The sequence below is a fragment of the Zerene cesonia genome, chromosome 2 (genome assembly GCF_012273895.1).
Source record: "Zerene cesonia ecotype Mississippi chromosome 2, Zerene_cesonia_1.1, whole genome shotgun sequence".
Lineage (NCBI taxonomy): Eukaryota > Metazoa > Arthropoda > Insecta > Lepidoptera > Pieridae > Zerene > Zerene cesonia.
This window is the reverse complement of record NC_052103.1, coordinates 2,825,661-2,847,640: the sequence shown is the minus strand read 5'-3', so window position 1 is coordinate 2,847,640 and position 21,980 is coordinate 2,825,661. Positions and strand designations below refer to the sequence as shown.

At 34.5% G+C, this 21,980-nt stretch overlaps 1 protein-coding gene across 1 annotated transcript; it reads left to right on the top strand.

Moving 5' to 3' along the window:
* The first annotated feature begins 212 nt into the window (after positions 1 to 212).
* LOC119834582 (clathrin heavy chain) lies at positions 213 to 20,732 on the top strand. Its single transcript, XM_038358981.1, has 29 exons — positions 213 to 348; positions 520 to 629; positions 1,893 to 2,118; positions 5,515 to 5,772; positions 6,054 to 6,242; positions 6,345 to 6,599; positions 6,760 to 6,956; positions 7,403 to 7,583; positions 8,454 to 8,647; positions 8,803 to 9,029; positions 9,422 to 9,593; positions 10,034 to 10,312; positions 10,542 to 10,760; positions 11,019 to 11,161; positions 11,465 to 11,599; positions 12,156 to 12,378; positions 12,770 to 12,944; positions 13,181 to 13,335; positions 13,621 to 13,845; positions 14,242 to 14,482; positions 14,896 to 15,053; positions 15,354 to 15,521; positions 15,819 to 15,968; positions 16,353 to 16,595; positions 16,829 to 16,943; positions 17,406 to 17,572; positions 17,853 to 17,939; positions 18,087 to 18,213; positions 18,434 to 20,732. Exons 2-29 carry the CDS (start codon positions 588 to 590, stop codon positions 18,532 to 18,534), a joined length of 5,052 nt encoding a protein of 1,683 aa, XP_038214909.1. The 5' UTR covers positions 213 to 348; positions 520 to 587; the 3' UTR covers positions 18,535 to 20,732.
* Positions 20,733 to 21,980: the final 1,248 nt, after the last annotated feature.

Sequence of the window (21,980 nt, the reverse complement as noted above, 5' to 3'; positions counted from 1 at the left end):
AGCCCTAATATTAACTACAATTAATCTCAATGGACCTGTAATTTTATTTAAAGCGCCCAAAGTCATTAACTTGAAAAATAAAAACAAATAGCAATTATAAGATGTCGTATTACTAATATGTTAAGTAAAAAAAATATTGAAAATTTAAGGTACAAGAACTCGAACGTAAAACTTGATTGGTCAGCAGTTTTGATGCTGTCTTTGTCTATCTCATATTCGTTCACGGTTCATTTTGTTTCATTCATTTGTGTATGTGGCAGCTGTGGGTGCATTTAATCGTAGTTTTTCTCTACAAATTAAATTGAAACAATCACCTTATTTTTCTTAATGTAGAAGTAAAATTAAATAGTGAGTAACATAAATGTAATTGTAGAAAAATCAGAAATGTATTTTGTTAGTTCCGGTCGTTAATCATTTTGCTTTGAAACATGAATGATCGCCATGTTGATTGTCAAAAGGTGTTATTCGTATAGTATCGGATGAGAGAAAAGTGAAATTGAAATAGTGCTATATTTTCAGAGACCGCGATATTTGAAGATCGCTCGATAGCTTCCTTTGTGTAGTTAAAATAAAAGGAATTAGCAACCATGGCTCAACCACTACCTATACGTTTTCAAGAGCATTTACAGGTGAGTACGCCCATCACTTTTTAACAGATTTGCCGATAGCGGTTGATGAGAAGGAGCTAATTATCATTTGGTAATCTCCTTTGTTCTGAATTTCTATCCTATACAATAACTAGAAGTAGGATGTGATAGTAAAAATGACATTGCGCAATTGCTTGACAGTTTCCACCCCCTAGCAAATGCCAGAGGGTGCCGGTATTGATTTGCTCTATATTCCTTCTGGATCATATGTTTTCTAGATTAATAAATGACATGAATTTGACTAAATTAGTTGAACACTTGCAACTTTAATAATTTTTAAAGCCATGTAATATTCCTAGCTTACAATTCATTTTTACAGTTTACTAATTGAAATAAAACCTATGTACCTATTAATGTTTTGTTTCTTCTTGCTCATAAGGTTTTTTTTTTTAATCTTATTATTTTCTAATTGGGAAGTAGGAGTTTGCTGTCCAGATATGTTCTGGCATATAATATAACAAAGAAAAGTAAGGGTAAAGAGAAACCTTATGCACTGTAGATTATATTACATACTTTGCTCTATATATTGTACATTATTCAAAAAAGACAAGGGCAGAAACTCTTACAACAATGACTAATCTCTTTTAGTTGTTTTATAAAGTTGTTACTGATAAATATGGCTGATAAGTGTATTATTATGTACTGTTGGTTTTGTTAATAATATAATGAGGGTACTTTATTAGATATTAATAAAAAGTTATATTTAAAATACATTTTATTTGATCTAATAATGTATCTAATATGAATATATGACAAATTTAGTCAAACATGATTCAATGCATTCTTAATAATTATCACACATTCAATTCTATTAGTGCTATATATATATATATATATATATATATATATATATATATATATATATATATATATATATATATATATATATATATATATATATATATATATATATATATATATATATATATATATATATAGGTAATTCTAATACTATTCTAATACTAATAATATATATATACACTAAGTATTTCTTAAATAATCATATATAAATTGAAATCTAAATCAAAATGAATAAAAAATTTCTCATGATGCCATTACATGTCAATTTTTTACCAATCATTAGAAAAATTGTTTATTATATTGTTATGTTAGCACATATAACATATCACATATTTTCTTATCATTAACCCGATCAGACTACAACAAAATGTGATACATTCAAATAACAATTACTCAGAAAACCTCATGCATGTAATGATATATTAAAACATTATTTGTTTGCAGCTCACAAATATCGGAATAAATCCAGCGTCTATCTCCTTCAACACCCTAACAATGGAGTCGGACAAGTTCATCTGCGTCCGTGAGAAAGTTGGTGACACCTCGGAAGTGGTCATCATAGACATTGGCGACCCCACAAACCCCATCAGGAGGCCGATTAGTGCCGACTCAGCTATCATGAACCCAGCCAGCAAGGTTATTGCACTCAAGGGAAAAGCTGGGGTGGAAGGTTAGAAACCAAACAATTTATACCTTTTGATTAATTGATGGAATGTATGAGTGAGGAGTAAAACGATATATGAGATTTAAAAAATATGAGAATTAAAAAATAGATTATAATAAAATATTTTCAGCTATTCAAATATTTATGAAAAGAGTTATAAGTGCTGTTTGTCACAAGGTGGAGATGTTTAGTATAAATTGGGTTTGATTTTCTCATTTTTATTATTAAATATAATATGAAAAAAACCTTTGCTTAGTAAAAAAAAATGTATTAAATACAAAAAAATAAATTTAGTTGTGCCGTAATTAATAAGAAAAATCTATATAGCATAATTTAATTTTTAAGAATATATGAAATATGGTAAAAGTTATGAGAATATAGTCATAAATAATATGTCATACATTAAACATCTTTATTCTTTTTTAAATCTATCTTCCTGGTTCAGGCAACCCATTTAACATCACAATGGTACTGTAGTAAGAGTTAATGTCTTTTACATAATGATAATACAAATAATTACCAACTTAAGTACATTTTAATTTTTTTTTTAATTTATAAGGTTTGATGTTTAAACTTAGCTGCATTTATGACTATCTCAATACAGTACAATAATCGTACATTTTGCAACATAAAATAAATTTATTTTGAAGTTAATTTTTAAATCAAATGTTTGGATAAATAGTGTACAGTTAACCTACAAATTTCACTATGCTTAAAGAAATAAGGTGAATTTGATTTATATAAACTTGATCTTGGCTCCGACTTCATCGCCGAAAAATTGATGCTTCGCCAAATCGGAATATTTGATGCACATATGGATAAAATTTATATGTCCATTAATATCTTAAGAAACTTAATTTAGTGTAACATAATGCAATTTTTAATAGCGGCTTTACGATGGTATAATCTCGAATCTTCGATTAGTCATTACGATGTACAAGCTTTTCGCCCGTGGATCCACTCGTGTCTACTATAAAAAAAAAATTTCAACTTAAGTTGCGTATATCTCGTCAACTGTTTATTTTAGTACAAAACTTATGTAGAAACCTCGATTTAATTTTTTATGCAGAAACCTCGCATTTCATTTTAAAAAACTTTCAAAAACTTCGAATTTATTTTTTATCGCCCGATGACGTATAAAAGTTATTTTTATTTTCATATCAAATATGGGCTATAAGTTCAACCTAATTTTTGTCAAAATCTACCTAGTGGATTGCACGTGACCGTGACTGGCGTACATACAAACAGACAATAAGACACAAAAAATATGTTAACCATTGTTTTGGGGTCTATAAAACATATTGATGTTACTTTCATGTTAAAATTTTGGTAATATAGGTTAAACTGAGAATGGTCGTTAAGCTGAGTGTCATTGAAACGCCCACACCTCAATATTGGGGGTAGTGAGATTAAAAAGAGGGCGTCGGCAGAACGCCAAGCCAGAACGCGTATAATGGCATAGTGCGGTATCACATCGATTGCCTACTTGTTTGCGGAATCCAAAAAATTTAAGCAACATTCAACTTGCTTTTCGATTGCGTAATTGTTTTACTTTGACTAATGTGGATTTGTGAATTCTTTTATCGTATTTGAAATATACAAAAAAATCCTCTTACATTTTCGATCCTATAATATTGCATTTGTTTTATTAATTAGCTATGATTATAATCTGAATACAGAACCAGACAGTTGACCTTTGACAATTTGAATCATTAACTTATGTCTCACGAAAGGATAAACAATAATATTAGAATGTGATGATAATGATAATAATAAACATGGTTTATTGTAAATAAACCTTTTTTTGAAATAACGCAGAATTACTGACTGTCTACAAACACTCTAAAGCTTTGCTTGAATGTCATTTTATATAGATACGTAACTGTACTATTGTTAAATCACCACTAATAAAGGTGGTAGATTAAGGCCTTCGAACCCTCATAAGTGGTCCCAGTGGCATATATGGACTGATGATGAAAAATAAAGGTGATAGCATCGCATAGCATCTTCTTTCCTATATACTACATAATATATAATTTATGGATATCGTAAAATGAAGTTGTAGCTGCTGTTATTAATATTATTTTTTTATAGACGAATCGTAGTGTTTTCCTTTTTCCTTTAAATATAATGAAATTTATGCCTGTTAATTGAAACAACAAAAATAATGAGACAATACGGCATCATATTGTTTATATAGGATGGAAGACATGCTTATCGATTGCGTCACGGTTCGCCGTCAGGCTAGAGCACTGACTCGTGGATGAGTCATACGCATATATTAGACTTCACTTTTACATGAAAAGTAATATAAAATGCTCTGAATGTGGAAGCATGCGGATAATTTTGAATTTTATGTTTGAAATGTTGATGAGTCTTGTATTCGATTAGGATTCTGATGATACACTTATATATATAATAAGAATATTATATACTATCTAAACTGAATGTTCGTTATGGTCAACTAAACTACTACAGAAAATACATTTTATTGTAACTTTGATGACTATAAGTACAACATTAATATTAACGTAATGAATTGAAGAGTCCTTCACATTGTAAAAATTAAACTTCGATCCTTTCTTGCGTTTTAAGCTCATTGTGGAGGGACTCTTCAATTCATTACGTTAATATAAATGTTGTACTTAGGTGTGTTAGGATCTTTAGGTGACCTTTTTTAGAATAATACAAAAAAGGTCTAATATAAGCTAAATCTAATTTTTCTATTTGTCCAGTTAATACAATATTGACTTTCCTATTACAATTAATTTAGGGCAATTTATATTTTTTTCCTTAAAACGGTCGAATTCTTGTTTACTTCAACCACTGCTACGTTTGCGTTCGGATTTAATTGACATCAAAATTAGCTAACATCTATCGAAATATATTCAATAATAGTAATTTTAAGAATTATATCTTTATTTTTTTCATTAAAAGTCTTTCGATGTTTTTTCATTCATTTGAAAGAGATCAAATTGTCGCTATGTAATTGTCTCTACCAGATATAATACAGCCTTGACACGCATTTAGCTACAAGTATAAGCAGCGATGGCTATAAAAATATAATAAGATTGCATCTTATGTGAATCCTTAGTTTTCAATATTTAAATTATTATTCAATTTAAAATAATGCTCAAAATGTTGCATATCGAAGATATGCTAATTAATGTAAGCTTAAATTTTAATGGATTATATGAATAGAAATTGATAAATTTTATAGGTAATAGTAGTTTCCCATGAAATTTCCTACTTAGTCACTTTGACTTCAACTATAATAAGCTATAATTTATATTTTCTATTTTTATATTATATAAAGATAAAAATGGAACGGTACGATTTTAATATCAATATTACGCGCTCATTTAAACTCTTTGCTATAACTTAGTTGTATCTGTGTCCCAGCAGCTCAAAAGACCCTCCAAATATTCAATATCGAGATGAAATCTAAGATGAAGGCGCACACCATGACAGAGGATGTTGTGTTTTGGAAGTGGATCTCTCCGAACACGCTCGCCCTCGTGACTAAGATGTCTGTCTACCATTGGTCTATGGAAGGGGACTCGACGCCCGTGAAGATGTTCGATCGGCATTCATCGCTTGCTGAATGCCAGATCATCAATTACAGGACTGACCCGAAGCAGCAGTGGTTACTGTTAGTTGGTAAGTTCAGTGTTGTTTAATGACTTTCAATATAAAAATGAAGTTGTGAGTCCAAAACCTCTAAATCCAATAATTTTTCATTCCTTTTTTGAAATTATTAAAGCATTGTTTTATTAGTGTTCATAAAATTCGCACCCTCATGTATCAGTGCATCGCAATTGAATTCAATTTTTTTCAGTTAGAAGGAATTTCAGTTAGAGCTGTTAACAATATTTATTTTAAAAAGCATGAATAAAAAAAAATGATTTCCTAAAACTATAATTCCTCCCCGTGTCCGCCAGGCATCTCGGCGCAACAGAACCGCGTGGTGGGCGCGATGCAGCTGTACTCCGTGGAGCGCAAGTGCTCGCAGCCGATCGAGGGGCACGCCGCCTCGTTCGCCACCTTCAAGGCGGAGGGCAACGCGGAGCCGTCCACGCTATTCTGCTTCGCCGTACGTACGGCACAAGGGGGAAAGTTGCATATCATCGGTGAGTGTTTTGTTTTTTTTTTTTTTTAAAAAAGAGAGAAAAAAATATTCTTGTTAATATAAATTTACTTGACTAATGGTATAATAATCTGTGAATACTCAGAGGTGGGACAGACTCCGGCCGGCAACCAACCTTTCCCGAAGAAAGCGGTTGATGTGTTCTTCCCCGCTGAAGCGCAGAATGACTTCCCCGTAGCGATGCAAGTGTCGCCCAAATACGATGTTATCTACCTGATTACGAAGTACGGTTATATTCACATGTACGACATTGAGACCGGGACATGCATTTACATGAACCGCATCTCATCTGACACCATATTCGTGACTGCTCCTCATGAAGCCACTGGGGGAATTATTGGTAAGATTCTCTTTTATTAATAATGTTTTCTTATTAAAAACGAAATTTTTAATAATCCTAATATCACATTACATTATTTATTCATTATATAAATGTTTGTGTCATTCAAATAAAGTTATTAATGGCAACTCTAAATTTAAATCATATAATCGTATCGTAGGTGTAAACCGCAAGGGACAAGTTCTATCTGTAACCGTGGAAGAAGACTCCATTGTCCCATACATCAACAATGGACTGCAGAATCCCGAGCTGGCCCTTCGTATGGCCGTGAGGAACAATCTGGCTGGTGCTGAGGAACTGTTTGTTAGGAAGTTCAACATGCTTTTCACCAATGGACAGTACGGGGAAGCTGCTAAGGTGAGATATCAACTGTATACAAACGTGTTTCGTAATGTAAGAAATAAAACAATGTTTAAGGAAATCTCACTTATGTTACATTATTTCATTTTGCAACACTTGGTTTGATGCAAAATATTCTATGCAGGTTCGCTACAAAACAATAACTGCCATGGGCGATGGGAATTGGAATTGAAAATAATTTTTGTTTTTATAGTCGCAAATCGCAATTTATCTTGGCAGTGATATTAAACAGAATCAAATTTTTACGGTGCTGTTGTAAGTCATTGTACGTTAAAAATTTTACGTCACTATGTACAGGGTTTGGACAAATGGTTTACCATTATCAAGTGACAATAAATGTAGTTTGTTAAATTTTTTGTACTATCATAATCAATATCACAATACAAATAATAAATTGAGTTTTTGAAAGAAAAAATTGACTTTGAGCTTGAATTATATAATAGGTAGCAGCTATGGCGCCCCGCGGCATCCTGCGCACGCCGCAGACGATCCAGCGCTTCCAGCAGGTGCCCACTCAGCCCGGCCAGACATCTCCGCTGTTGCAGTACTTTGGTATCCTGCTGGATCAAGCGCAGCTGAACAAGTTCGAGTCACTCGAACTCTGCCGTCCCGTACTGTTGCAAGGTGAGTGACACTTGAACAGGGAAAGAATTCCATGATTTTGTTTCATTAATGTTACTTGTGGTGGCTCAGTGGTGAGAACCTCGGACTTCAAAATCGATAAGTCGGGGTTCGAGACCGGGCGAGCGTGCAGGAAATAAATTGATTTTTCAATTTATCTGCGCATGTGGAACATCACCACTGCTTAAAAACGGTGAAGGAAAACATCGTGAGGAAACCGGCATGTCCAAGAATTAAAAGTTCGACGACATGTGACATCTGCCAACCCGCACTTGGCCATCGTGGTGGATTATGGCCTGAACCCTCATAGGAGGCCTGTGTCCCAGCAGTGGGAACATATGGGCTGATGTTGATGAATGTTACTTAAAAATTTATTTTGAAAATTCCCAATGTTTCTGTTATTTATTTGCACGAATTAAACTTATATTAATATTAGATTTGTTAATATTAGATATTTGAAGTGTGTTTTACGGCAAAATAGAATACGATTAAAATATTTGTTTGGAAACATTTTTCTAATTTAAAGTTTACAATATAATTCAAGTGCACTTCATATCTTATCACCACTTCTGTTCATTAAACTTTTTATCAAAGAGCTATGAACTTGAACTGTTTTAGATGACATAGACATTTAAAAAGTTTATTGGTATTTATATAGATGTTTTTTATTATTATTATTACTTCCAATTACTAAAATGTTCAAAAAACAAGAAGTGGGTTAGCAGGTTTTGGGTTGTAATAATTATATGCTGATTTTTTTTATTTATTACCTTATGTTGTTATTCTTAAACATAGGTAGATTATTAATTTTTTACCCTAATCACAACATGAATGGTCTGCTAAAATTGCAATTTATTATATTTGTACAATTAGGTCGCAAACAGCTTCTTGAGAAGTGGTTGAAGGAAGAGAAGCTGGAATGTTCGGAAGAGCTCGGAGATCTGGTGAAGCAGGTGGACCCCACGCTGGCCTTGTCGGTGTATCTTCGTGCTAACGTAGCTAGTAAAGTGATCCAGTGCTTTGCTGAGACTGGTCAATTCCAGAAAATTGTTCTTTATGCAAAGAAGGTAAGTTTAGAAATTATGTATTGAAGATATTCCTAAAAAGAACCACTATTTTGTTTCATTTTGTATAACATTTTTATTTTGCCACCATTCTTCTGACATTTATCCTTTATTAACTAAACACCAATGAACAACATATTAAACCAAAACTATTTCAGGTTGGCTACACACCCGACTATATCTACCTACTTCGCTCCGTAATGCGCACCAGCCCCGAGCAAGGTGCTGGCTTCGCCGGTATGCTGGTGGCTGAAGAGCCTCCTCTAGCAGATATTAACCAGATTGTGGATGTGTTCATGGAACAGAACATGGTGCAGCAATGCACCGCTTTCCTGTTAGATGCGTTGAAGAACAACCGTCCTGAAGAGGGACCATTACAAACTCGGTAAATATATGCACTTTAAATAGTTCTTATATTGGACGATAGTAAACAGAAGAGAAACTGAAAAATATTTTATCATGATAGTATTGTGTTACTATACTATATCAAAGAGTGGTAATGCAACAAACAGAAACACTTTCACATTTATAATCTTACTATGGATGAATCGCGTTTAAATCCATAAAAAGTCTATAATTACCTGAAATAGTTTGTTCATAAGCTAAATGATTTTGAATGAATGTTTTCGTGTTTCATGGAATTCATTTTACTTGCAATTTAATTCCATACAGCAAAAAGCTTCTAATTTGTAAGTAGTTTAGTATGTTTATTAATAATACCGGTTATACTTGTGTTTTTTTTGATATGATAGTACTAAATAACTATTCCTATTCCAGCCTGCTGGAAATGAACCTGATGTCGGCGCCGCAAGTGGCGGACGCGATCCTCGGCAACGGCATGTTCACGCACTACGACCGCGCGCACGTGGCGCAGCTCTGCGAGAAGGCGGGCCTGCTGCAGCGCGCCCTGGAGCACTACACCGACCTGTACGACATCAAGCGAGCCGTGGTATGTTTTTGTGTTTGCTGTTGATCTATTTATGACAGTTATAGTCAGTTAATTATTTATTGTTTTTGTTATTTATAATATATGTAATTATAAATATTAATTAATAACTCTCTGTAAGTCGAAATGTACTTAAAAAGATGATAGTATAGTTGTCCATCAACTCATCATATATATGCAGTGACAGTATGATGCAGGGACATTATATCTGAAAATAAAGTTGTGATTGGTATCAATTTTCTGTGTATGCAGTGTGTTTATAGGCTTCTTTTAATAAAGTTATGTCTGTTTCTTATTGTCTGTTGTTAAATCGCGCGAGGGGCTGCAGACGACCTTCAGATTCAAAATCTCCTAAGCTGTAGCCTAAAACTGAGCCGTTGTTATTTTCACTTTGTATTACGTTTTGATCAGAGATAATATTCTTTATTTATCACTAATAACAGGTCCACACGCACTTGCTGTCTGCTGACTGGCTGGTGAACTATTTTGGAACTCTGTCCGTGGAGGATTCGCTCGAATGCCTCAAGGCCATGCTCCAAGCGAACATTCGCCAAAACTTGCAGATCTGTGTACAGATTGCCACCAAGTATCATGAGCAGCTGACGACGAAAGCTCTGATTGAACTGTTCGAAAGTTTCAAGACATATGAGGGATTGTTCTACTTCCTCGGATCTATTGTCAACTTCAGTCAGGATTCGGAAGTTCATTTCAAGTATATACAGGTAATTAATCCTTGATTTCAGTACAATGTCATTTTAAATACTTGTGTGTATGAAAAATGAAATATATATATGTATGGTTAATTTCCAAGTTGTTTTAAATTATGTGCTTTCAAGCTTCTAACTTTTCGTAGTTTTTTATCCTGAATAATTAGATGACTCATACGAGTGCAAATCAATTGAAGATGATATTTATCTTTTCCAAAGAATTTATCTAAAACTTTTTATCCAGGCGGCATGCAAGACCGGTCAGATCAAAGAAGTGGAGCGCATATGCCGCGAGTCGAACTGCTACAACGCCGAGCGTGTCAAGAACTTCCTCAAGGAGGCCAAGCTGCCCGACCAACTGCCGCTCATCATAGTCTGCGACAGATTCGACTTTGTGCACGACCTCGTACTCTATCTGTACAGGAACAGCTTGCAGAAGTACATTGAGATATATGTGCAGAAGGTATGTTATCGTCTTGCTCTTATTTTCATTAATGCAATTTAGCAGTGTAGAGTAAAAAGTAAAATTCTCTCCTTGAATATGTAACTTCGTCTTTTTTAAACATGTTTTCTTTGAATTCCTTTTTATTAAATAAAAATATGATATTGATTTTTATTACATAAAAATATGATATTTATTCTTCTGTCCTTGGCTTTAAATATTTCAGAAAATTTCTTTAAACTCATTCTTCATTCTTCATTGTCAATAATTGATATACAGGTGAACCCATCTCGTCTGCCAGTGGTTGTTGGTGGGCTTTTGGACGTGGATTGTGCTGAAGATATCATCAAGAACTTGATCCTGGTGGTGCGCGGTCAGTTCTCTACCGACGAACTTGTTGCGGAAGTTGAGAAAAGAAATAGGTAATTTTTATGTATTTAAATAATACAAAAGGCTGGCCATTTTGTTAAAAAATCAATGTCATACTTTGATTTTTTAACAAAATGGCCAGCTAGATTTAGATTGAACATCACCTATAGGTAGGCTATAAACTTTTATTTATTAGTCAAACCCATTTAAATTTATTTGACTGATTCAAATATTACTCTTGACATAAAAGATGAAAAAAATCGTGTCTTGGTTTCATATAATATGCAACGAAATGCATGTCGTAAAAGCAACTGCTATTTTCGAGAAGTAAATTGCATCACAACATTTTTTTCCAGATTGAAGCTCCTCCTGCCCTGGTTGGAGACGCGTGTGCACGAGGGCTGCACCGAGCCGGCCACACATAACGCGCTCGCCAAGATCTATATCGACTCGAACAATAATCCGGAGAGATTCCTCAAGGAGAATCAATGGTAAATGTATTTTTTTAATTGAGACAATGAATCAATGGGAATGATGAGTATTAACATTCCACATAATGTGGAATTATAATATGGCCCCAGAGATTTTATGAATTTGAAAAATAGTTGTATACAATCAAAATGCCGTATGGTGCGCTAGTCTTTAATTTCATATAAACAATTAGATATACAAAATTCGTCGTCGTCTATTAAAAAGTCAATAAATAATTTTAACTAAAAAAGACCTAAATAAAATGAACTAAATTTGAATGAAATGGGACCACACAGAATAATCACCAAATTCTAAATAGAAGAGAATGGTCGAAAGTGAGGTACCCAAAAAAAAAAAAATAATAAAACTATATCGTGGTAGAAATGTTCAAAGTTATATATATATATATAGTTCAAATGTATACGCTAATAGAAAACCGCCTAAAAAAACACGTAGACGTTGTTTGAGCGTGATTGTCTGCGTCTGGTTGTTAATTGTGCGCCAATGGCGCTAGAGTAATTCTGTATGTAATGCGCTGAGTGAGCAACCGGCACTAACGAAGGCACCGCGGCGCAGGTACGACTCGCGCGTGGTGGGGCGCTACTGCGAGAAGCGCGACCCGCACCTGGCGTGCGTGGCGTACGAGCGCGGGCAGTGCGACCGCGAGCTGATCGCGGTGTGCAACGACAACTCGCTGTTCAAGACGCAGGCGCGCTACCTCGTGCGCCGCCGCGACCAGGAGCTCTGGCTCGAGGTGCTCGCCGAGTCGAACCCCTTCAAGCGGCAGCTCATCGACCAGGTGCGTTGTGCGCCCGCTGGCCACTCTGTCTAGCTCAACTGTCACGTGGAATATATACTTTACTAGCACGCGGCTTCGCACGCGTTAAATTTGGAGCAGTTTTATAAATGTGTAACGCATATAAACCTTCCTCTTGAATCACACTATCTATTTAAAAAAATCATAAAGTTGTGTAGTTTTAAAGATCTAAGCATACATTAATTGGGACAGACTCGGGAAGCGCCTTTGCTTTATAATATGGAGTAATTAATAATTTATTTAATTATCATTTATTCATCATTTGTTTAATTACATAGTGTGAAAAGTTTTTGAATTGTATAAAGTAATATTGATTTTGCAAGAAAAACGAAAATTGCATAGATATTTATATTATTACCTTTCAATATTACAGGTGGTTCAGACCGCTCTATCGGAGACCCAAGACCCAGAAGATATCTCAGTGACAGTGAAGGCTTTCATGACGGCCGACCTGCCAAATGAACTCATCGAACTGCTGGAAAAGATTGTGCTTGACAACTCTGTGTTCTCTGACCACAGGAATCTGCAAAACTTGCTTATCCTTACTGGTGAGTTCATTTTATTTCGAATGACAATTTGGGTAATCTACATGAAATCCAAAAATCCTTGGTTAACTCGAAATCGTCAAATAACGTCCTAATTAACTATTTCAAAATGTGTTCTGATATAAGATTGGACCAAGGATTTAAAAAACCTTAGCAGAGGCCCTAAACAACTTTTTTTATTATATAAAATTTTTCATTTTGCCTACAAAATTTGATACGATAACCGTAATATATTTCAGCTATAAAGGCCGATCGTTCCCGCGTCATGGAGTACATCAACCGTCTGGACAACTACGACGCACCTGACATCGCTAACATTGCCATCAACAATGAGCTGTATGAAGAAGCTTTCGCCATCTTCAAGAAGTTCGATGTTAATACATCTGCTATCCAAGTAAGTACAACGTTATAGCATTCATGAATCTCTTCAATATAAAATAAATTATATTAGTAATGTAAACGAATTGTTTCAATCCCATTATGGAAAAGAGAAAGTTTTTATTGTGTTTACAAATCTAAATGCAAGTATTTATTTATCACTTATAAATAACATAATAAAAAAATGAATTATTTTCCTTTATTTTCGTATTCCAAAAAAGTTTAAATATAAAATACTAATTCACCCATGAAATGACGCTACAAGTATACCATTATTTAAATTCTCAAATGTAAATTTCAGGTACTGATCGAGCAAGTGAAAGACTTGAAGCGAGCGTACGAGTTCGCCGAGCGTTGCAACGAGCCCGGCGTGTGGTCGCAATTGGCCAAGGCGCAGCTGCAACAGGGCCTGGTCAAGGAGGCCATCGACTCATACATCAAGGCTGATGACCCGTCTGCCTATATGGATGTGGTGGCTACGGCCAGCGCTCAGCAGTCGTGGGAAGATCTTGTGCGGTATTTACAGGTATGGTATTGAGTTCCTATGATCTGTGGAAACTTTCAAAATATGTTAAAAGCTTTATGTCATTAAAAATGGAAAAAGTTGCATTATTTAATTTGGCCAAGAGATAATAAGTTACCCAAGTTACTACCTGTTGGAAGTGAAGAGGTAGTAGTAATAATATATATATATTTTTTAAATATTTAATACACTTTTAAAACTTTAATTTATCTATGTAAGTATAAATTAAACCCGAATTGGCAATCAGACAAGAAAGTGATATTTTGATTTGTGTTTTTAAACTTACCAAGATACACAAGGGAAGTTTTTTTCTTGAAACTATTTGTAGAATTCCAAGCAAAAAGGTAATATCGAATGATTTATACACCTCACAACAACAATGTGTGTTCCGTTTACCAGATGGCGCGCAAGAAGGCGCGCGAATCGTACATCGAGTCGGAGCTGATATACGCGTACGCGCGCACCGGCCGGCTCGCCGACCTCGAGGAGTTCATCTCGGGCCCGAACCACGCGGACATACAGAAGATCGGCGACAGGTGCTTCGACGACAAGATGTACAACGCGGCCAAGTTGTTGTACAATAATGTCAGCAACTTTGCGCGCCTCGCCATTACGCTGGTGCACTTGACGGAGTTCCAAGGTATTGTGTGGGAATGGTTCTTTTTTTAGGGAATAAATAGCCATAATTGTATGGAAAGGGCAAAAGAGCTATTGCACTTTGTCACTTTGACTTTAGCGCTTATAAGACATCCAAATAAATATATCGAATATAATCCTATACCTACTATATTTAATATTGTAAATGCGAAAGTTGTCAAGGATGTTTGTGTGTTTGTTACTATTTCACGCAAAAACTACTGAACCGATTGTAATGAAATTTGGTACGTAGATAACTTGACAACTGGAATAACATACAGGCAACTTTTTATCCCGATATTCCTACGGGATCCGGACTTATGCGGGTGAAACCATGGGGCGCAGCTAGTAAAAAATAATAGTCTTTATAAGAAGTAAGTAAGTGACATGATAACCGAATGCGACACTATCCTTCAGGTGCGGTGGACAGCGCGCGCAAGGCGAACTCGACGCGCACGTGGAAGGAGGTGTGCTTCGCGTGCGTGGACGCGGGCGAGTTCCGGCTCGCGCAGATGTGCGGCCTGCACATCGTCGTGCACGCGGACGAGCTCGAGGACCTGATTAATTACTATCAGGTAATACTTATTCACTTTATACATTTCCTTCTTATTAACAGTACTATGTACTGTTTAGAAATAAGTTCGTCTCTTGTATAAACATTGTATTTTTTGTGGTATTGTTTAGTAAAAAGTATTACATATATATGAATAAATATATCTGGATATTTTTTTGTGCTTAATATTATTAGCTTGATATTACTTTCTATTGCTTTTATTATATACACACAAAATAATTATATATAGGAATATTGTACCTTTCATTTAATCTACTTACACATTCATACAACTGAATTCCTTAAAAAAAATATCTTTCAGGATCGAGGCCATTTCGATGAGCTGATCAGTCTCCTGGAAGCAGCCCTTGGCCTGGAGCGAGCGCACATGGGCATGTTCACGGAACTGGCCATCCTCTACTCGAAGTACAAGCCAGCCAAGATGAGGGAGCATCTGGAGCTGTTCTGGTCCAGAGTTAACATTCCCAAGGTACCCTGTTACTGTTTATTTGATTACAATGTGTGGAAAAAAATAGATTTAATTAAATTTTGATTAGATGGCACAAATGAAATTGCTAAGTACTAAACTAAGTTACTGTGGATATTGTAATATACAACAATTGTATTAATATCGACAAGTATAGTTAGGTTGTACTTAATTTAAATAAATTATACTATTAGTTTTGTTCATATTTGCATATGTATAATATCTCTTTTTTTTTTGAGCAGAAACATGGATTTTTTAATGATAACTTACGTTTATTACATGTATTTTATGTAAATGCAGGTGCTCCGCGCGGCCGAACACGCGCACCTGTGGTCGGAGCTGGTGTTCTTGTACGACAAGTACGAGGAGTACGACAACGCGGCGCTCACCATGATGCAGCATCCCACGGAGGCGTGGCGGGAGGGACACTTCAAGGATATCATCACTAAAGTATGCACTATTTTAATTGTATAAAATTACTATTAGCAGAATATTTTACACATTTTGAAAGAACTCGACTCTCTTTTTTTGAATGCAATGAATAAGTACAATTTAAACGAAAATCTAACTAATATTCTTCGTTTTAACTTATGTTTATAATTAAGTATCGCGTATAAGTGAGTTTATGTCTTATCGAGAATAAATGTCTTGAATCTAAACATGTTTCAGAAAAAATGTTAATTAAGTATCGCGTATAAGTGAGTTTATGTCTTATTGAGAATAAATATCTTGAATCTAAACATGTTTCAGAAAAAATGTTTAACCTACACGAAATTGCAATAATATCCACAATTAATTCTATTCATATTGAACATATAATACAATTATTTTCAGGTGGCAAACATGGAACTATACTATAAGGCGATCCAATTCTACCTGGACTACAAGCCGCTCCTCCTCAATGACCTATTGCTGGTCCTCGCTCCACGAATGGACCACACACGGGCGGTCAACTTCTTCACCAAAGCGGGTCACTTGCAACTCGTCAAGGCTTACCTCAGATCTGTGCAGAGCTTAAACAATAAAGCGGTGAATGAAGCTCTCAATTCGTTGCTCATTGATGAGGAGGATTATCAGGTGCGTTTATTTTCATGTAAATTACATGGTCCTAGGTTTTGATAATTGTTTTCATTAAGAAAAATTCGGATAATCTATTTAACACACTTGCAGAAAAAAATTGCATGTAGATAGAAAATATTATTTCCTTGACATTATTTTTACATATACATCACTTCAATTAGTAACCAGTATTGATCAATTAAATTATAGTGTATGTTTTAGTTTTAATTAATTACTATTGTTGTTTATAGGGATTACGCACATCGATTGATGCATTCGACAACTTCGATACAATAGCGTTGGCGCAGCAATTGGAAAAGCACGAGCTCACCGAATTCAGACGAATTGCAGCCTACTTATACAAAGGTATGTGTAGTTTATACAAATTTTATTTATGAATTAAAGTCCTTCCAAATCACTACTTGAATTCATCACACTAACGAATGTTATATACTGTTAAACATTTTTTTATACTGCTTCATATCATAGTATCTATTACTGAAAAAGACATACAATATGACTTGACTGCAAATTATAATCTCAAAATAATGGAAGTAACAATTGCGTTTGTTAGATGTAGCAATTTTTTATAAAAAAATACCTGCTCATATATTCAATTCAACTCTATGTATCTATCCGTCTGTCTCTTTACGCCTAAAGCACTCAACAGATTAAGATGAAATTTAGTACAGAGGTAGTGTGAGACCTGAGAAAGTACATAGGATATGTTTTATCCCTAATCAATCCTACGGGAACAGTAGCTATGCAAGTTATTCTTTGTCTACGCGAGCGGTAAACAATAAATAACAATTGTCGCGACATTGGCAGGCAACAACAGGTGGAAGCAGAGCGTGGAGCTGTGCAAGAAGGACGCGCTGTACGCGGACGCGATGGAGTACGCGTCCGAGTCGCGCCAGCCGGAGGTCGCCGAGGAGCTGCTTGACTGGTTCCTCGAGAGGAAGAACTACGAGTGCTTCTCCGCTTGCCTCTACCAAGTGAGTGACTGTGTCTTTGTATTCAATGGTTAGCAAGATACATACATAATAAGTAAAAACTTGTTATTAATACTTACTTAAGAATAACATTTAGACAAATCTTTTTTAAGAGACACCCTATATTACCCTGACAGAGGTAATATTTATGAATATATCCTCTGATTAGGTTGTCTCTAGCTAGTATAAACAAGCTTTCTTTTAAGCTAATAGAACATATTTGAATCAAATAAAAAAATAGTGTAAGTTAGCAAGATGCTGAATTTCTTGTTTATTTTTTCAGTGCTATGACCTTCTGAAACCTGATGTTGTCATTGAGCTGGCATGGAGGCACAACATTATGGACTTTGCAATGCCCTTCCTTATTCAGGTAACTTATAATATGTGATAATAATTAGCGAGTTCCCAAAAATAGTATAATGATTAAAAATTTAATCTGTGACTTCATCATGGATACATATATATTTTTATTAAAAATTAATACCAAACAATATATTGTATTTTTAATATTTTGCAGACTGTACGCGAATTAACGACAAAAGTGGAGAAACTAGAGGAAGCTGACGCGAAACGCAGCACGGAGAGCGCTGAACACGAAGCCAAGCCAGCCATGATCATGGAACCACAGCTTATGCTTACTGCCGGTGAGATTTCTTTATTTTCGTTTTTCTTACTATTTGACGAGATTTAATGAAAGCACATTAATTAAAACCATTGTTAATACTATATAATAATTGTTAATCCATTACTATAATATAATCGGCAATAAATTCCTATTTTTATCTACATTAATAGTCTGATCCATTTTTAATAAAATACGTGTATGTTTGATATTCTGCAATAATTCATGTACAATGGCCGCAGGTCCATCGATGGCGTACCCGGGCGTAGCGGCGCAGGCGTCGCCGTACGCGTACGCGGCGCAAGCGCCCTCGCCCGCGCCCTACCACGGCTACGGCATGTAGGGCTCGCCCGCCCCCGCCTGGGGGAACTACGCGCGCTTCTAATGGAGCCCGAACCGCGCTCAACAGGCGATATAGCTGCTATGCCGGCAACCAGCTGTCGGATATAAACACGTGTTTTGAAGTGATAAATAGAGTGCAGTGCATCCACCAATAAGTTTGATGTCACACATTTTATCGGTCAAGTCTACTCATGATTGGTTTAGCATACAAGTTTTTGATTAGTGAGGTGACTGAAGTGCTAATGTTTCGTTCAGTGATTGAACTTTAATTTGATGCTTAATTCTTTTCAAATAATGGTATATAAGTCATACAATTTAATTGCAATGGAACACGTGTAATGGTTCAGGACATATATCGCCTGTTAAGACAAATGTTGCTTGCGTCATTTGTCATGGACTGGTCTGGGACTGTATGTCCCTTGCTTGCAAAATGTTAAATGCAGATATGCAAGTGTTTTTGTTGACTGTAGAGCTGATAAGAGAAGTTTCGTAAATATTCTAATAACTTAATCAAAGCCAATTTCTATTTTTACTGTGTCTTATATCAGGGTTGTCAGATTATCCAGATTTTACATAAATTTAAAATTGTGGCTATTAGTTAATTGGACAAATTCATTAAATTTATTTATTGCATACATATGTTTATTTAAGTGGTTAACAATGATCCATATGAAAGATAAAACCAATATATATAAATTATAATTAAAATCTGGCAACCCTGTACAAACCAATATTGCGATAAATGATTAGTCAGAATAGATAGGTATACTATGCCTAGGGCTTTGTCTATATACTGTATCATGTTGCTGTTAAAATTAGACAAATTTCATTATAACTGTCTGTAAAATATGTTATCCATACATTTTCGATTATATAATTGAATCTTGGGTACATTGTTTCATACACAGATGGCCTAAATTACTGCAACTTAACAATTATTGTCGAAAATGTATTGAAGTTATGTTAGATTTTTGGACTGATTCTATTAAACATCGGTCTGTACAAAGTTCTTATGTATTTCTGTAGTGACATAAACATAAGAAATAATAAATTATTAGCGTTGAAGAGATTCTACTTTTGATTCACCACATTCGGTACACTCAGTATTTTGATTATATATCATTTTGTTTTTAGAATCTTGACTTCGCAAACCTATGTATGTGCACTATAGCTTTTGAGCAATAAAAAAATATGCGTCATCAATTTAACATATTTTTTCATTTCATTATAAACATAAATAAAGTTCTCGCAATTAATGTTTTCCGTAGGAATAATATAATAACTAAGGTGCATATATATTTATATACAAAGATAAAAGTATATTACAGCTGTACTAACTCTTATATTGTTGTCCGTAAATGTAATTACATATTAATGATAAAAATTAATATGCTAACCTTTAATTTCGTAGAACTAGCAAATATTAGAGGAGCAAAGAACTATATTTAAAACTAGAGATGAGAAATTGACAGGCCTCAAATAGCAGTTTAGTGCAATAATTGGATCGAGTGTTAAGCTTCAATGTTTAAAATAACATTTATTGTTCATCAATACTTATGTACAAAAGATTTAAAATTTGTTTCAAAAGTTGAATTTATTGTTATATGTATATAATGCTTACAAATTAGTCGATGCGCATATTTATGAAATTAATACGAAATTTATCACATGGGATTAAATATGAAAGTATGATGGTAAAATATTTAGATATGAATAGTTATAGAGTAGGCGGAGTTAGTGGTATGTCGTTAGAATTTGATTTAATTATTGATTACGTTTGCGTTTGTGTGCGAGTATTGTTTTTGGCACGCGTTTATTGCGTTGCGCGTTGTATCACACCTGTAATGCCTTCACTAGTTATTGTAAGACCTATTCATCCAGTGGTGTAACTGGGATCAAATATTATTTACAAGTGTATTTTTATTGCTTGAACAAAAAATACACAATTCATATAACTCACAATTATAACATTATAATGTGATTTATATGTTTCTAATTTCATAATTCAAATCATTCCTATCATTTTTGTGTATTGAGCAATCTGTAATAATAATAATTTTTATTATTTGTAATAGCGAATCATATTAACTTAATGCAAAAGAAATTTGTAGTTTTAACCTTAGTATTGTATTTATTCGTGTATAATACTGTTTCCCTGAATTTTATTATAGTAAGAATATATTATATTAAAATAAACGATATTTTAGTTTTATTTCCTTTTAACCTTTCATCACTATCTGCATTTAGAATTATCTGTACAACTTGTCATTATTACTTTGAATTGAGTTAATGTGAGAAATAGACATGAAAAAAAATAGTTATTAGGTTCACCTAGGACTCGCTTTATTGACAAAAACATTCTGTCCCGCATCACGCTTGCGTATAAGTTAATATTCTTATTTGTATGACCGTAAGACGAATCGTCTAACTTTAACGGTGAGAACTGAGTAATGCTATATATTATGTTTTGGGCGATCCAACAGAAAACGCATTCTTATTATACGCTACTAGCTCAAATTATTACAAATGTGAATGCGATTTCACGCCTAAACTGAACCGGTTTTGATGAAACAGTACACAGAAAGAGTTGATTCTCAGGAATGATACGCTACTATTTATTGTGAAAAAAAGGAGTTGAATAGAGGGGATGAATGTCTGTCGTGGACGATTTCTCGAAGAGTTCCCACGACCTCGGCTAACGTAGTGAAACCGAACACAGTGGAGTTTAGTCGGTAGGTCTACTGCCTATGTCATACAGGCAGTAAGAGTCCGACATAACCCGCGGTCTTTTCCTTAAGGCTGTGGGTGTGCATGAGGATTCTCCACTTAAAAAAAAGGGGGATGAGTGTCTGTATGGAAACTCGTCAAAAGACATGACAACGAAACTTTGTATTAAGACATATAATAGCAAATGAAGAGACCATAGCCTGTTTTTATCGACAGAAAAGAGTCTAAAGCGGTTAAAAAAAATGATGTATAGAAGATCATCATCATCAACATTGCTTGTTATTAACCAAAACTGCACGCCCCAGCTCCGCCCGGGTAGTCATTTATCCTTATTGAAAGAATATAAAGTATCTTATTTTTAAGTTTTAAGGATCAAGCTGCACATGCGATTTAAAGAAGAACAAGATAACATGTTATTTATTATTTATTATTAAAAAAAAACAGCACAAGAAGTTGAGGTACAGAAGGCGGTCTTATCGCTATTGAGCGATTACCACCACCAGACAACCACAAGGCAAAGTAAAAGCTGCGAAGTAAGAGAGTAGGTAGGTAGAGTATATATATTAAGATAATACCTATTAATCAAAGGAAGGGACTCCTCGGCTTTATAATATTATGAGTATTAGTATAACTATAGATAGAATTTAAGAAACGTTTTAAATAAATGACCAATGCATATTGCATGAAAAAACAGTCATAATATTTAACTTATTCATGCAA